Raw genomic sequence first — 18,360 nt, forward strand, 5'->3', positions numbered from 1 at the left:
TGGTCTTCTTCAGGTAGAACTAACCCTTACATGACCTGAAAAGGACCGTAATCAGCTGTGCCATGACACAACGTCTAGCTCTGACATGTAGTTGAAGTTTACATCCACCTTGGCCAAATACATTTAAACTCAGTTTTTCACAATTCCTGGTAAAGATTCCCTGTCTTAGGTCAATTAGGATCACCACTTTATTTTAAGAATGTGAAATGTCAGAATAGAGATTTATTTTGGCTTTTATTTCTTATCACATTCCCTGTGGGTCAGAAGTTTACATACACTCAATTAGTATTTGGTAGCATTGCCTTTCAATTGTTTAACTTGGGTCAAATGTTTTGGGTAGCCTTCCATAAGCTTCCCACAATAAGTTGGGTGAATTTTGGCCCATTCCTCCTGACAGAGTTGGTGTGACTGAGTCAGGTTTGTAGGCCTCCTTGCTCGCACAAGCCTTTTCAGTTCTGCCCACAAATCTTCTATGGGATTGAGGTCAGGGCTTTGATGGCCACTCCAATACCTTGACTTTGTCCTTAAGCCATTTTGCCACAACTTTGGAAGTATGCTTCGGGTCATTGTTCATTTGCGACCAAGCTTCAACTTCCTGACTGATGTCTTGGGATGTTTTTTCAATATATCCACATAATTTTCCTTTCTCATGTTGCCATCTATTTTGTGAAGTGCACCAGTCCCTCCTGCAGCAAAGCACCCCCACAACATGCTGCTAACCCGTGCTTCACAGTTGGGATTGTGTTTTTCGGGTTGCAAGCCTCCCTCTTTTTCCTCCAAATATAATGGTCATTATGGCCAAACAGTTCTATTTTTGTTTCATCAGACTAGAGGACATTTCTCCAAAAAGTACAATCTTTGTCCCCATGTGCGGTTGCAAACCATAGTCTGGCTTTTTTATGGTGGTTTTGGAGCCGTGGCTTCTTCCTTGCTGAGCGGCCTTTCAGGTTATGTCGATATAGACACTTTTGTAGCTGTTTCCTCCAGTATCTTCACAAGGTCCTTTGCTGTTGTTCTGGGATTGATTTGCACTTTATGCACCAAAGTACGTTAATCTCTAGGGGACAGAACGCATTTCCTCCCTGAGCGGTATGACAGCTGTGTGGTACCGTGGTGTTTATACTTGCATGCTGAACGTGGTACCTTCAGGCGTTTAGAAAGTGCTCCCAAGGATGAACCAGACTTGTGGAGATCTACAATCTTGGCTGATTTATTTTGATGGTCCCATGATGTCAAGCAGAGGCACTGAGTTTGAAGGTAGGCCTTGAACTACAGCCACACCTCCAATTGACTCAAATGATGTCAATTGGTCTATCAGAAGCTTCTAAAGCCATGACAATTTTCTGAACATTTCCAAGCTGTTTAAAGGCACAGTCAACTTAGTGTATGTAAACTTCAGACCCACTAGAATTGTGATACAGTGAATTATAAGTGAAATAATGTCAAACAATATTTGGGAAAATTACTTGTGTCATGCACAAAGTTGATGCCCTAACCGAATTGCGAAAACTATAGTTTGTTCATTTGTGGAGTGGTTAAAAAATTTAAAAAAACGTTAACGACTCCAACCTACGTGTGTAAACCTCCGACTTCAACTGTACCTGTACACTGGGTTAATGGGAGGTAAAATCACACCAAAGGTAAAGCACTGCCATAAACTAGGATCAGCACAGGATTATTGTAATTCAAATTAAACCACCATGAATAACAAAGACCATGTTTGTGTTTAATGCTTTTATTCACTGGTTTAAAAAGAACCATTCAACATTCAGCTGGTTTACACTATGTCACTTAGGCTTTTTCCTTTAGTTATCTTGCATCACTTTTTCAAATCAAAATTCTCTACACTTGCCATTTTCACACCTGCACCAGTGGAGTTCCCATTTGCAGATGTACTGTACATATCCAACGCTATGCGCTCACTTGAGACAAAGTTGACAGAACACACCTGTCCAAATATTTCAACATTTAGCAAAAATGGTAAAACCATCTTAAAGCTTACAAATGTTCATAAATAGAACCCAGACATATGTTGCATAAGAGTATACATTATGTATTGATATATACAAATATGCAGTTATTTTCTTCCCCGAAAGCTTATAAGGACACAGCCTAGGTGTTCGCACTGCTAGTGCCCCATGGTGGCCACTTGTAATGCATGACTTATTTTGCAATAAAATATCCTGATTTTAAACAAATGCACAACATTCATACCACTTAAAACTGGCGCCTGCTGGCCAGTCTCATAGAGACCATGTCTGTAACCCACGGTAGCCTTTGAAACGGAGTTTGGCTTCCAAAAAAATCAAGATCTTAAAACAATCACATTGTTATTTCCATTTGTAAGTGACAGAAAAATAAAAGCCACTGGATTATATGTGTTTGACTTGGCTGTAATGCAAGCCAGCCATTAAGAGATGTGACATGTTTAAGCTCACCTCCCTCCTGACCCCCACAACAGTGAACTTGTGGTATGATAGTGGTGCAGGTTTTTAATAATGGAATAAAACAAAACAGAATTCTCCTCACTCAGGTCTCTTGACGTCAAGCGTTTATGCTCTTAATAAGGCTGGTATGAGGTCATTTAGCTGTAGCTTCTGCAGCACAATGAGGTTCTACAGGTAACAGTTAACTCTCAGATGGACCTGCCCTCAAGCAGCTCACTGTTGCTATATAGGTTCCTCCTTTTCAACAAGAGAGATGTGGATTGTGATAGCATAAAAAACAAGAAAAAAAAAAGGGAACCAACTGATTTGTAAGCTGTAATAACCCAAATGGTATGTTTCTCCAGAGTATAAAAATAAAAGAAAATACCTCCACTGCTATGCCTGTTAACATGCAGAGTGAGACTGGGCTACACAACCACTTCTATAAGACTTCACACAGCAAAACCATTTTAAAATCATTTTCAGACATTTGGCCATTTTCTGTTGGTTTTTAACTCCCCAGTGGAATGTTCCTTACACGTCTGATAGCAGCATACAGGGCTGAAAGAATCAACCAAACTTGATTTTATCTATACTAAAATGACATTCACTTTTCACAATGAAACTGGTGAGCGAGAGCTCTGTTGTTGACAACTGAGAGAGCTCTGTTGTTGATCAAGCCACAGCACAGCTGTGCACCACGTGGTCCATCTTCACCCCATATTCAGTAGGTATATTTCTAGTAGTATTTGTGGAGGAGCAGTCATAGTAGTACATTTTGGCTGATCAGCCATTGGCCCTTCCCTATGCCAGCACGTGGGCACTTCATAAGGGTCGTTTCACACAGTTATCTTTGGCAGCTGATGCAGACACGCTGACAGACCGTTTTGTTTAATCCAGTGACTTGTTGGAAAAAAGATTCTTCCTAACTTTCATCATTTATTTTTTAGGCATGGAACACCTCTCCTCAACTGACAGTAACCCTGAGAAAGGCTGTTTCCTGCTCACTGGTGAGAAAGGGGTACACCATGCTTTGCTTCAAGCACACCATACGGCTAATTCTTTGATGTATGCACTTCTGAAACTTTACACCCCCACACAAGCTCAAGAGAAACCTACACTCCTCTTTTCTGGAATGCTCCAACATCTCAGCAGCATAGAACAACCACAGGTCACCTATTCCAAGCCCCACACACTACTGCGTTATCAGACAAGTCTGGCTCCCGAAGCTTGTGGAATTCTGGATAGCAGACAACTTTACACATTAAGGTTGTTAGCTTCATATTTACATTCTACCACTGAGCAATCAACCTCAGATTCCCTCTACTACTCTGAGCTCTAAAATGTCAAATACACTATAGAAAACGCCATTAAAAGTATTTTCACAGACGCACATCGAGGATGTTAACCTTTTTAAAAAGTTAAGAGGACACGAGAAGGCGCGTCTAGAAAAATAAAACCGCGTAGTGTTGGAAGAGCTCTTTCCACAGTATTAGTATCCAGTCACACCACCACGCACACTGGCCCGCAGATCAACAGAAAGCTTTTTATTAAAAGAAAGCCTTCAAATGGACAAATTTACTGAAAGTGAAAAAATCCTGAGATTTGGAACAAGCAAGCAAATGCTTCCCTCCTTCCAACGTTCAGCTGGTGAAACACTGTGGCCCTGGAGTCAGCGAACATAGCTGTGAACAAGAGAAACATGTGCAAGGAGTAGCTTTTTGCCATTCTTTAAACACCTTAATCTTAAAACAAATGTACGACTAAGTTTGTTTACCCCATGGTAAAAAAGGGGCAGATTGGATGGCAAAAACGACTGATACTAGAAAACAAGGGGTTTTCCAAGGCAAATGTGAAGAAAAGAAAACTGCATTAGACTGAGAGACTAGCTGATTCTTTCATAGTATATACATCCTCATCATCTTCCTAGAATCATGTTTTGCCCACCTGAGACAGAGAGGATTTTTCTGAGGGCAAACTGCAGCGTACGACTCGCAACGCTAACCCCTGACTTAAGTACTGCAGCAGAACGTAGGAAACTCAGTGTCAGTGTGGAAACCTATCATATCCCACCTCTGGGTTGAGAAGAACCAGCAGGATCTTAGTCCCATAACATAGCAACAATATCATCTCCAAAACACAAAAGTAAAAGAGCAGACAGGATCTTGCTGGGCTGAGGGGGGGGCCTAACCACACACTCCATCAGCATGGTCCCTCCCTCTGCCGGAAGACTACTAGACTAATCTCCCGTTAAAAAAAATGTGCACGAACAAGTACACAGGATTCCATCATTGCAAAAAGTAAAGGTGGATTAACTGATAACTCAGCACTTGCTGACAGACAAAACACAAAGCAAAAAATTAAACTTGCAATACAACTAACTAAGCTAGCTGTGTAGAAAAGCCCCCTTGCAACACCAACCTCTCATTTAGCTACTAAACAATTATTCGACTATACTCTCCTAATCATAAGCAGGATATATATTGATAGATATAAATATAGAGCTAATACTGATAAACACGGCACAAAGGATGCTACAGAGAAGAAAATAAAATGTGTAAATGAGATGATCTAATCACCTTATAGGTCCCAAGACAAACACTGAGCATGTGCAGCAGGCAAGACCAGACCAGGGTTGTGTTCATTAGGTCATTCAATGGAAAACGTTTTGTAACAGAAAATTTGCATTGCTTATTGGTGAAGTGGGGTCCCTCCTGTTTAGGTCTGGTTTTCTTTTGTTTGATGCCTAATGAACACGACGCAGATGGCTGCCTGGTCTAGCGGCTGCAGCACTAGCCTACATGCCCAAGCTGAAGCTCTGCATCTCCCTGTGGAAGTGCTGGGTGGGCTCGCTGAGGACCAGGTTGGAGTCCATAGAAGGGTGCCAGACGCGCCCCAGGCCCAGCGACACCTCCTTCACCAGGTTGTGGACGGGGTCACCCTGCATGAAGACCCTCTGGTCCGGGTCGAAGTCAATGCTCTCCTCGGACACAGCCAGGACCTTGAGGCTGGAGCCACGCAGACGGGAGATGGCCACCAGGTTGTGGGACCACACAGTGTAGCCTGTGGTGTTCAGACAGAGGAGAATCACATTGAACGCCACTGTAGAAAGAACATACTGGATACTGAATGTAAAACAACTCCATTTGATCTGTGCTATACATATCAACATTCTGCCAATATGACCTCTACAACACACACACACACACTAGACATTAGGGCTGTTCCCTAAAATGTATTAGTCGACCAAGATACTGTTCTTTCAACCAATCGATAGGTCAGTTTTTCATATATTGACACATCCTATGAGTTTTAATCAAATCAACTATATGCACTGAGCTTGTTGGATGCTTTAAGCAAACTATTTGTTGAAATAATTAAAAGACAAAGGACTAGAGGGAGTTTGACCGCAATTGATTTGATTGTACCGGACCTGGCTCAGACATGTTGCACTGTGTATTAAAATAAAAAAATATTTTAATACACAGTGTTGTCTCGCTCTCCTCACTGCTACATCGACACCACAGAACATCAACAGCATAAGCTGAAGCTGCAACATAATTTGTCCTTTCTGACTGAAAAATTGTGTTACCGAAATACAGCATATCATAACATCAATAAATTGGTTAGAAACTCTGAACATCCTAACAGCAAATTGGATGCAGAGGACTGACAAGTAAACTCGAAACGGGATAATGTTTACTTGTTGCTTACTGGTAAAGGGGAAGTCGGATGTGTGGAATAAATGACTACTTGTGGAAAATACTAAAGATCAAGAAACATGAGGTAAGGAGCAAGTGCTGCGTGCATATTATGTGTGCCAAAACAGGTGCTGTTAGATTACAATATCATTTCTCTGACCGTTTGGAACAATGTAAACTACACAAAATAAATTATAAGTGGACCAGAGACTTGATTGAAAATTCTTAACTTAAATGCTTGATTGCATTTCAAATCATGAATGACTGTGATGACATGAATTAATAAATGATTGATTCATGCAGTTACCTATTTACAGTGCCCTTAACTTTATCCCCTGTTACGTTACAGTCGTATTCTAAAATATATTAAATAAAAACATTTGCTCGGGAATCTACTCACAATACCCCAAAAAGACAAAGCGAAAACAGGTTCTTTGAAATGTTTGCCCCCCCCCCCCCCCCCCCCCAAAAACAACGAAATACCTTATTTACGTAAGTATTCAGACCCTTTGTCATACACCTGTTTATATAAAGGTCCCACAGTTGAGAGCGGAGCTCAATTTCGAGTCTCATAGCAAAGGGTCTGAATAATTATGTAAATAAGCCATCTGTTTTTTATTTTTAATACATTTGCAAACACTTCTAAAAACCTGTTTTCCCTTTTTCATTATGGGGTAGTGTGTAGCTTGATGAGGAAAATGTTATATTGAATCCATTTCAGAATAAGGCTGTAACGTAACAAAATGTGGAAAAAGTCAAGTGGTCTGAAACCTTTCCAAATGCACTGAAATATAGGCCCAAGTTATGGTATTTATATTAGACCTACAGCTCAATGCTGGTTATACAAGGCTGCTACACTAAGCAGACTAATGAGAATGAAAGTACTTATTACCATCATTATAATAATAACAATAAGAAGGAGATCAAGGAAAAAGGGTCAATTGTGCGCCGCCCTATGGGACTCCCGGTCTCAGCCGGTTGTGACACAGCCTGGGATCGAACCCGGGTCTGTAGTGACGCCTCAAGCACAGCAATGCAGTGCCTTAGACCACTGCACCAGTTGGGAGGCTTATGGATGATTTATAAAGTCAGGCACAATTTTCTTGGACACTTAAGGCAAAGTCTGTTTTCTCATCTCTCCGAACTTCACTGCTGCCTCCACAGCATTGTTCTCAACACCATGCTGGTTAACTATTACGCACTTAGCAACATGGTCTAGTAAAAGGTGCCAATTCAACAGTGTACTGGTGCGTTTCAGAACTGAGGACAGTGACTACTATCCAAAGTGTGAGAGGGCGCAGTTGTTAAAAATGTTTGATTTGTATTGCACCATTGTTCTTACATAAATGCATATGGTTATTTTTCAGTAGCACATTCACAATGGATCAGTCCACTCAGACAGATGTTTTGTACACCAGGATGTTTTTGTTGTTGTTGCTACTTGGTCGACCAACAGCCTATCGCCCAAAACAATCAACCAGTCGACTAAATGGGGTCCGCCCTACTAGACATTTTATTTGACCTTTATTTAACTAGGCAAGTCAGTTAAGAACAAATTCTTATTTTCAATGACGGCCTAGGAACAGTGGGTTAACTGCCTTGTTCAGGGGCAGAACAATATATTTTTACCTTGTCAGCTCGGGGATTCGATCTAGCAACCTTTCGGTTACTCTCTAACCACTAGGCTACCTGCCGCCCCACATAACAGTACTCCCAGAAATAACCAGTAATAGATATTTCTAGCAGAACATCTTGTAGAACCCATGCCACTGGAAATCAATCATTGCCATTCAAATGTTAGGCTACACTAAAAGAGTGGTGAGCTATGTAATGCTAACATCTGGGCCAGGCTCACCGTGGATGACCAATACAGAGAGGTGTACGCAGCGCCAGGCCAGTAGGACCAGTGGGTCCTCGTTTCGGTTGATGCCAAGGTCAGGGAAGCCGGTGTCATCCCTCATCAGGACGAAGTGGCTCAGGGTCTTGTTGTACTGCTGGGCAATGAGCTCCAGGGTTCCGTCTGTGACCAAGGTGGAGTAGCTGTCCAGGTGGATCCTCTCCAGGGGCAGGCTTGGTTTTAGCACCCTCAGCAAGTCCTGGCTGCACACATCCAGTGCCATCACGTAAACCCGCAGGTTAGCGCTGCGTTGGACCAGGGCCTTCCAGTCGTCCTCACTGGCGGTGCCATCGAGCGGCTTAGCCTCCAGAGCAGCGCCGTTGAGCATCAGGGAGAGGCGGTGTAGCGGAGCACGGTCTCCTCCAGCCAGTAGGTGGCTCAAGTCTGAGGTGAAGTCACAGAAGTCGAGGGCCAGGGAACGCAGGTGGACCAGCCGCTCCAGCTCCACAGGTGAGACCAGGCAAGGCAGCTGGTTGTCCAGCAAGCCGAGGTGCTCCAGGGAGCCTGCGCTGGGGTTGGACAGAGAGGCCAGGGAGCATGGGGTCACCACACCCAGCATGAAGGTGGAGGACAGCCACTTTATCTTCCTGCTGTTAGACAGAACCTCCAGTAACAGCTGTTGGATCCTACCCCGGCCCAGAGGAAAACACAGAAAGAAAGTTTGAAAACTTTTGCATTTTTTCTCTGTTCCATTTCTGCAAATAAAGACCTATTCACTGACAATGAATAGATTAAAAAAAACTGTATGGTCAGAACAGAGATCCTATTAAATGACCTATTTGTGTTCTATGTAATTATATGAGGCAGTTTTAGTTTTTAGTTTTTTTTACAGGGACAATGCACATTAATCAACGTTTCAGTAAAAGTGCCGGTTTGAGCCAGCCGGCTAATTTTCAACCGCAGTCCCTGGGCAGGTTATTATCTATATTGTAATTGTTTTTAATCATTGAGCAGTGAGCACACGCAGTACACCATAGTACAAGCAAGACATAGCATACAGACAGAGCAACAGAACAAAAAGCAGCAAGACAAAATTCATAAAAGCAACAAAGTGTTTCCACACCTCACAAGCTACAGACAACATGGAAAGCGGCAATACACAGCTAGGGATTTTGTTCACAAATCTGATTGATATTTAGCCATGTCTTCATGCATTTTGTGAAAGTGTGATATGTGGTGCAGTTATGTGTGTCTGATGGCAGTGTATTCCAGACATGGGAAGCTCTCACAGAGAAAGCGGATTTACTAAAGGTGCTTTACCTTAAGGGAACTATACTGTTTGTACTGTGATTTTGAATGATTGTGAACCTAAGTATTTTGCTGTGCGACCTCGAAGAAAAATCAGGATCCTAGCTTTATTAATTCAAATCATTTTCCTGGTGTCCCTAAATGTCTTTATGTGTGCCGACATTTTTCAATTTAGGCGCACACATGTTCCTTGTAAGAAAAGTAAGTGTAGTGCCCTGCTGTATGCCCTTTTGTCGCCCTGGGCAAGATGTAGCCTTGCCTAAAAGCTACTCACTCTTTGATTTTCTTGCCTCCTGGGTCAACCTGCTGGAGATGGGCATTCTGGACAGTGCCTTCATCCTGAAGAATGAAGGTATCCCCATACAGACTCAGTTTCTGGAGATTTCTGAGAGAAGGAGCGAGAGAGAAAGGGCCGAGAGAGAGAGAGGGCCGAGAGAGAGAGAGGGGGTCGAGAGCCGAGAGAGAGGGCCGAGAGCCGAGAGAGGTGGGTGGGGGGCGGGGGGAGAGAGGTATGAGCTTTAGTCAAAACCAGACACTAATCAGCCATAGTGGAGGTCAGTGAATGTTCTAATTGTGGTCTGCGACAAACACCATCAAACAGTATACATGTCCTCACCAATTTGCCAGAAGGCCTCTGACAATAAATACCTTTCAACATCACACACTGATGTCCACCACAAACCTAGCGGCTAGACACCACAAACATGGCGGACTAAATTCCACTCCATGGTGACTTCCTTCACCATTGAACGGAGTTTGGTCCACTATAACAAACCCAGCTTCCCGCATTTGATTGCGCCACTAAATCTCTCGAACTCTCTTAAACAAGTGTGTTGTAATTGAATGAACGCTGGAATTAGTTATCAACAAAGAAATGCCTCAAGACACCTTTAAGCCATCTCTGTGGCAGTGGAAGTGTAACTTTTCAGGACACAAATGTGTCCAAAAGATATTAGCATATTGAAAGTACATGTTTGAAAAGGCAGAGTTGCATATCACCAGGATTGGGGAGTAACGGATGACATGTAGTCCGTTACATGGAAGTGATTACAAAAAAACTAACTGTCATCCGTTTCCAGCAAAAATATTGTCATCTGGTTACAGACACTTTTGAAAAACTAGATTATTTTAATGATTACTTTTAAATTCAGAAAGGATGTTTGCGGGAAAACAAAAATCTTTGACACTTCTGTTCTCAATGACATTCAAATCAGCATTGAAAAGGGTACAAATTTAAATGTATTCAATGTGTGTGAGTCTGGCCGTAAGACAGAGACCACTATGATGACAAACCAAATGTGCTTGATGGATCGCGGGAAAACAGCAGGAATATACTTTTGTAGGCTACAGCTGACTGCTGTCAGCATCTAAAGCATCTAAAGAACTTGAATAAATGCATGGTGGTGAGGATGACAGCAGAGGTGTAGTCTACGACGATAGGGATATCATTTATTGATAAATACATAGCAGCAGTGTGATTCACAATCACACTTGTGAGGCGTCTGAAAAACAGACAAGTACATTAGTGTCTAGTTTGAGAAACAGACGCCCCACAAGTCTCCAACTGACAGCTTCATTAAATAATACCGGCAAAACACCAGTCTCAAAGTCAACAGTGAAGAGGTGACTCCGGGATGCTGGCCTTCTAGGCAGAGTTCTTCTGTCCAGTGTGTGTTATTTTGCCCATCTTAATCTTTTATTTTTATTGGCCAGTCTAAGATATGGCTTTTCCTATGCAACTCTGCCTACAAGGCCAGCATCCTGGAGTCCCCTCTTCACTGTTGATGTTGAGACTGGTGTTTTGCAGGGTACTATTGAATGAAGTTGCCAGTTGAGGACTTGAGGCGTCTGTCTAGTTTGAGAAACATGCTAATGTACTTGTCCTCTTGCTCAGTTGTGCACCGGGGCCTCCCACTCTTTCTATTCTGGTTAGTGCCAGTTTGCGCTGTTCTGTGAAGGGAGTAGTACACAGCGTTGTATGAGATCTTCAGTTTCTTGGCAATACCTCGCATGAAATAGCCTTCATTTCTCAGAACAAGAATAGACTGACGAGTTTCAGAAGAAAGTTAATTGTTTCTGGCCAGTTTGAGCCTGTAATCTAACCCACAAATGCTGATGCTCCAGATACTCAACTAGCCTAAAGGCCAGTTTTATTGCTTCTTTAATCAGAACAACAGTTTCAGCTGTGCTAACATAATTGCAAAATGATAATGATCAATTAGCCTTTTAAAATTATAAACTTGGATTTGCTAACACAACATGCCATTGGAACACAGGAGTGATGGTTGCTGATAATGGGCTTCTTTACGCCTATCAGCCGTTTCCAGCTACAATAGTCATTTACAACATTAACAATGTCTACACTGTATTTCTGATCAATTTGATGTTATTTTAATGGACACATTTTTTTTGCTATTCTTTCAAAAACAAGGACATTTCTAAGTGACCCCAAACTTTTGAATGGTAGTGTGTGTGTACGTCAAAAGTTGAAGAACACCCCCTCATTTAAGGGTTTTTCTTTATTTTTACTATAAAAACTAATGAAATAACACATATGGAATCATGTATTAACTAGGGATGCACCAATATGACATTTTTGTCCGATACCGATATTTTCCTTGCCAAAACACCCGATACTGATAAACGATATTGAAAATTTGGGTGGCATTTTAAGCATTCTTGTACAGTTAAATAGTTGAAAACACACACACACAAAGAAGTTATTTTGTTGGCATTTACGTATGTCCCAATTACCAGTAAAACATAATCAAAACGGCCGATTAATTAGGGCCGATTTCAAGTTTTTATAACAATCGGAAATCGTTATTTTTGGGTGCCGATTTGCCAATTTTTTTTTTATACCTTTATTTAACTAGGCAGGTCAGTTAAACAACACAATCTTATTTTCAATGACGGCCTAGGATCGGTGGGATAAAACCTTTTGTAACTAGGGGGGCAGTATTTTCATTTTTGGATAAAAAACGTTCCCGTTTTAAACGGGATATTTTGGGGTTGATTCTAAGGGTTGATTCTAAACAACATTTGCCATGTTTCTGTCGATATTATGGAGCCTATTTGGAAAAAAGTTCAGCGTTTGTAGTGACCGCATTTTCCGGTCGATTTCTCAGCCAAACGTGAAGAACAAACGGAGCTATTTCGCCTACAAAAATAATATTTTTGGAAAAAAGGAACATTTGCTATCTAACTGGGAGTCTCCTGAGTGAAATCATCCGAAGTTCTTCAAAGGTAAATGATTTAATTTGATTGCTTTTCTTATTTTCGTGAAAATGTTGCCTGCTGCTAGCAGAGCCTAGCATAGCATTATGCCATGATAAACTTACACAAATGCTTGTCTAGCGTTGACTGTAAAGCATATTTTGAAAATCTGAGACGACAGTGTGATTAACAAAAGGCTAAGCTGTGTCTCAATATATTTAATTTGTGATTTTCATGAATAGGAAAATTTTCTAGGGGTATTTATGTCCGCTGCGTTATGCTAATTAGTTTGAGGCGATGATTACACTCCCGCATGCAGGATGGGTAGTATCAAGAAGTTAACTGCCTCATTCAGGGGCAGAACAACAGATTTTCACCTTGTCAGCTCGGGGGATCCAATCTTGCAGACCCACTGGCTCTAGGTCATCTACAAGTCCATGCAAGGTAAAGCTCCGCCTTATCTCAGTTCACGATGACAACACCCACCCGTAGCACGCGCTCCAGCAGGTGTATCTCACTGATCATCCCTAAAGCCAACTCCCTCATTTGGCCGCCTTTCGTTCCAGTTCTCTGCTGCCTGTGACTGGAACGAATTGCAAAAATTTTTTTTTGCTGAAATTGGAGACTTTTATCTCCCTCACCAACTTTAAACATCTGCTATCTGAGCAGCTAACCGATCGCTGCAGCTGTACATAGTCCATCTGTAAATAGCCCACCCAATTTACCTACCTTATTCCCATACTGTTTTTATTTAATTTACTTTTCTGCTCTTTTGCACACCAGTATCTCTACCTGTACATGACCATCTGATCATTTATCACTCCAGTGTTAATCTGCAAAATTGTAATTATTTGCCTACCTCCTCATGCCTTTTGCACACAATGTATATAGACTTTTTTTCCTACTGTGTTATTGACTTGTTAATTGTTTACTCCATGTGTAACTGTGTTGTCTGTTCACACTGCTATGCTTTATCTTGGCCAGGTCGCAGTTGTAAATGAGAACTTGTTCTCAACTAGCCTACCTGGTTAAATAAAGGTGAAAAAAATAATAATAATAATTGCATTATTTAAACCAAATTGAACATGTTTCATTATTTACATGAGGCTAAATTTATTTTATTGATGTATTATATTAAGGTAAAATAAGTGTTCATTCAGTATTATTGTATATGTCATCATTACAAAAACAAAAAAATAAAAATATATACTTTTTTTTAAATTGGCCGATTAAATCAGTATCGGCTTTTTTGGTCCTCCAATAATCGGTATCGGGATCGGCGTTGAAAAATCATAATCGGTCAACCTCTAATCTAAACCTATTTATTTCATTTATTGCTGGGCCATTTTGTTGTTCATTTGTTCAGTCGTTTTATTCTCCAGGATTTCATCATACATGTCAAGCAGTGAAGTTTCAGCTCCGTCTGTCCGTGGCCTCTTTCTCGGTGCGCACTGTCACCACGTCCGTTTCCATCTTGTCCAGCTGTGTCTAACATTTCACGTAAACCCTGTTTCTTGTCTGCATCGAAGTAGCGGTCCTTGTACCTAGCATCGAGCAGGGTGTGACACAGTAAAGAGGCTCAGAGAGACTGCCACCGAAGAGCTTGTTCGCAGCCTCTAGTAGATTACTTTTGCAAGTTTTAACCCCACGGTCTGTTGGCAGTTTTGTTGAGCAGGCATTTCAATGCCATGACAGAGGGCATCACGTCTGCTGCAGATGATGAGCTTATGTCTTGAGTCAGTTGTTCAAATGGCGCTAGGAGTGTGTTCATGTTTCCAAGTTTCAAACATGTTCTCAAATGCCATTGAAATGGCAGCAGCGGTATGAGAACCAGCATATTCTTGAGCATGCAATACAGCTTTCCTCAGTACGAAATCCTTGTCGACCCACTGTGCTGTCAGACTAAGCGCGCTCATGGGGCTGACATACCTGGTCCAACTGTCAGTCGTGAAGCTAATAGCAGTGACGCCCATAGCAAGTAGCTCATGGATGTGCGTTTCAACAAAACTAACTCCAGTAGGGCAACATCTGAAAAATAGCGCCTACTTGGTAGTGTGCACTGGGGCTCGAAGTGCTCGACCAGTCGGCGAATGCAAACATCATCTACGACAGAGAACGGTTGATTGTCAAGGGCAATGAATTCCATCATCTTGGCGTTAATGGATTTTAGCTTTGAGTTGTCTCGCTGAAATGTTCTTACTCTTTCAAATGACTGCTGGACTTGAACTTGTTTAGTTGTTGGAAGTGTGTGCTTAGTTTTTCTGCTTTTGTTCTAAGTAACTGCTGAATCTCTGGGGGAGATGCACTTTCAAATTACTAATTAGGTTTGTGGTATTGAACGATTTCACTTTCTCCCATCCTCGGGAAATAATAGCAGCACAAACGTTGCATATGGCCTTCTGTTATCTTCCTTTGAAACTTCAAAATAAATCCACACAGCAGACATTGTGTGCTTGGGTAGGAATGCTGTGTTGCACGTGTAACGCTGTATTTTTCGTGGCATCATTACATCATCCACCTATGTTATATAGGTATGCACGTCAGCTTTGACATCGGTTTTGCACATCGGCGTTAAACTAGACATCGGGCCAATGCCGATGTTGGCATTTTTAGCTAATGTCGGCCGATTCCGATATGCTTACCAATATATTGTGCATCCCTAGTAGAAACCAGAAGAGTGTTAACCAAATCAAAATATATTTTATATTTGAGATTATTCAAAGTTGCCACCCTTTACCTTGACAGCTTTGCATTCTCTCAAACAACTTCATGAGGAAGTCAACCTGGACTGCATTTCAATTAACAGGTGTACCTTCTTAAAAGTTCATTTGTGGAATTTCTTTCCTTCTTAATGCGTTGTGACACAGTATTGGGAGGGGGGGGGGGGGGGGGATTATACAGAAGATAGCCCTATTTGGTAAAAGACTAAGTCCATATTATGGCAAGAACAGCTCAAATAAGCAGAGCGAAACGACAGTCCATCATTAATTTAAGACATGAAGGTCTGTCAATACGGAACATTTCAGGAACTTTGAAAGTTTCTTCAAGTGCAGTCGCAAAAACCATCCAGCACTATGATGGTTCTACAGCTGCACCATCAAGAGCATCCTGACTAAGAAGAGACTTGTTTGGGCCAAGAAACACACGCAATGGACATTAGACTGGTGGAAATGTGTCCTTTGCTCTGAAGTCCAAATTGGAGATTGTTGGTTCTAACTGCCGTGTTTTTGTGAGATGCAGTGTGGTTGAACAGATGATCTCTGCATGTGTATTTCCCAATGTAAAGCATGGAGGAAGTGGTGTGATGGTGTGGGGGTGCTTGCTGGTGATACTGTCAAAGTTTTATGTAGAATTCAAGGCACACTTAACCAGCATGGATACCACAGCATTCTGTAGCGATACGCCATCCCATCTGGTTTGGGCTTAGTGGGACTATCATTTGTTTTTCAACAGGACAATGACCCAACATACCTCCAGGCTGTGTAAGGGCTAAATAGGAGGCTCAAGGAGGAGAGTGATTTAGTGCTGCATCAGATGACCTGGCTTCCACAATCCCCCAACCTCAACCAAATTGAGATGGTTTGGGATGAGTCGGACAGCAGAGTGAAGGAAAATCAGCCAACAAGTTCTCAGCATATGTGGGAACTCCTTCAAGACTGTTGTAAAAGCATTCCAGGTGAAGCTGGTTGAGAGAATGCCAAGAGTATGCAAAGCTGTCAAAGGCTAAGGGTGGCTGCTTTGAAGAATCTCAAATATATTTTGATTTGTTTAACACTTTTGGTTACTACATGATTCCATATGTGTTATTTGATAGGTTAGATGTCTTCATTATTATTCTACAATATAGAACATAGTAAAAATAAAAAACCTTGAATGAGTAGGTGTTAAAACTTTTTACCAGTAGTGTATATCCATTGATTATTGAAGAATATAACTTAAATGCATCATGAGCTTAGTTCATCTGTCACACTCCATGAGAACCCAAAATATTAGCTTGTTTTTCACCAATGTTTGTAAACATTGGAGATGTAAACAAACACTGGATAAAACAAGTTTGATATCATGGATGGTCAGTCCTTGCATCATTAGCTTTGTATTAATTATTATTATTATTATTAGCTTTCTATTAATCTGAGTGGTTACATTTCTCCAGGCCCATCCCTCAGCGTTAAACCAAAAACAGTGGCGGGGATCGTTTCATCTGTGGATTTGTCCTTTAACACAGCTGCATATTATCAATATATCAAAGTGTCACCAACAAAAAAGTTAACAATAACTATAGCAAATGCAGCATATGGCATTCATTTTTCAAATGTAAACAGCACTTTTCAATAGTGCTCAAAACATGCCATTCCATAAGCGCAGTATTTATTTTTCAACTCGAATCAATGAGCCCAATCAATCCTCCATGACAACAAAATCATAAACAACAATAGGGATGGCTAATAAATCCTTAGTTTTGGGGTTATGCTCAAGTAAAAAACATGTGGCTAATCTATACCTCCAAGTCCTATTCTTGAAGTTCACGTAGTATAGCATTTATTGGAACGACTGGAATTCTGATAGACTTCGGTTATTAATGTAAAGATATAATTTAATCGTATATATGAAGTAGAAAGCAATGGGTTAGAAGAAGCCTAAATAACCAACCCATAAAGTAAAATGTTGTATCCATATAAGGCCAGCTAAGTAAACTTTAACATTAATTTATCCTGCAATAGATATCGTTCAATTGGTAACATACATTTTTGCATTCTTCTTATGCCTCTTAAGGGGAAGTCATCTAAAAGTAACTTAATGTAATCAGTTTACGTTACCGAGTTTGGGCAAGCCAAAAGTTACGTTACTGATTACTATTTTGGACAGGTAACTGGTTACGGATTACATTTAGAAAGAAACCCACCCAAACCTGAATGACAGCATGCTGCCAATGTCATTGTTGACCTCAATGGTTGAGCCTAGCTAGATTCCCTGGGCATGACCGCCACTGCTGCAATGTTGTTCAAATGTCATTTAAAAAACTCCTTGCAACATTCTTTGCGCAACAAGCAGAAAAACAGATTTCAAACTGACATGCCTTCTCCAAGTAGTTAGATTATAGCTAAAACAGACTGAAAACCACACAAGCAGTATAACGTTAAGCAGAAATCGGTAGAGTAACGACATGACTCGATTACGTAATGATAGTTTGTTTATAGCTAGGCTAGCTACTTAACGTTAGCTGACTACGACCCAACAAACTCTCAAATTGACACGTATGGAGTTGCTGACTCCATTTACTTTAAACATGTATTGAATAATTGTAGTAACTATCCAACTACCTGTTGTTTCGAATACATCTGAGCACACACAACACCTGTTCCAAATAGGTTATCCTTGCGTCTTTCCAGCGATCAAGCAATTGAGGGTCGCGTTCTACAGGTTCTATCCTGCCCTCCAATCCGCTCAGTGGGCTTAGATATCCGTCCACAGGGGCAACCTCGAGATGTAGCTCGCGCACGAAGGCGCCAAACTTCCTCATGAGAAATTCTAATCTTGGGGTCTGTTCGATGCCAGAACCTCCCCAGTTTGCACCACCTCCGACACGCAACTTCAGCTCCGTCCAAAGCGATGGGTAAAACAGACACTCCCTCCAGCGAGAGCACACGGACGAGGCCCGAAGCTTGTCACGGTCGGACAAGAATGAAAATATATGGACGATAAGCTCGCTAGGTAAAGCCATGGCTCCGACACACCCGTACAAAGCCATGGCGCAGACCACTAAACTATTGTATTAATCGCGGACAGAAAGTGTACATATAACCGTTGTAAGATTGTGCGACAACAGTCCAGTTCCGGTACTCCCTCTCCGTAAAACTAAACATCCAGCAGA

General features: G+C 41.4%; 1 protein-coding gene across 1 annotated transcript; it reads right to left on the bottom strand.

The window, feature by feature from the left end:
• Window positions 1-1,719: 1,719 nt before the first annotated feature.
• LOC110497725 (F-box only protein 33) lies at window positions 1,720-18,360 on the bottom strand. Its single transcript, XM_021574043.2, has 4 exons — window positions 17,810-18,360; window positions 9,547-9,657; window positions 7,983-8,650; window positions 1,720-5,489 (listed from the first exon to the last, which is right to left on the bottom strand). The coding sequence occupies exons 1-4, from the start codon at window positions 18,235-18,237 to the stop codon at window positions 5,224-5,226; spliced, it is 1,473 nt and encodes a 490-aa protein (XP_021429718.1). The 5' UTR covers window positions 18,238-18,360; the 3' UTR covers window positions 1,720-5,223.

This window comes from Oncorhynchus mykiss, chromosome 19 (assembly GCF_013265735.2).
Source record: "Oncorhynchus mykiss isolate Arlee chromosome 19, USDA_OmykA_1.1, whole genome shotgun sequence".
Classification (NCBI taxonomy): domain Eukaryota; kingdom Metazoa; phylum Chordata; class Actinopteri; order Salmoniformes; family Salmonidae; genus Oncorhynchus; species Oncorhynchus mykiss.

Bases quoted from the DNA above. Each gene is read 5' to 3' on its own strand.
- LOC110497725 (XM_021574043.2), bottom strand. From the start codon at position 18,237: ATGGCTTTGTACGGGTGTGTCGGAGCCATGGCTTTACCTAGCGAGCTT. The intron at 9,658-17,809 runs GTAGTTGGATAG...TCCTTCTCTCAG, and splicing joins AGATGTATTCGAAACAACAG to AAATCTCCAGAAACTGAGTC. The intron at 5,490-7,982 runs GTGAGCCTGGCC...TGAACACCACAG, and splicing joins CTCTGTATTGGTCATCCACG to GCTACACTGTGTGGTCCCAC.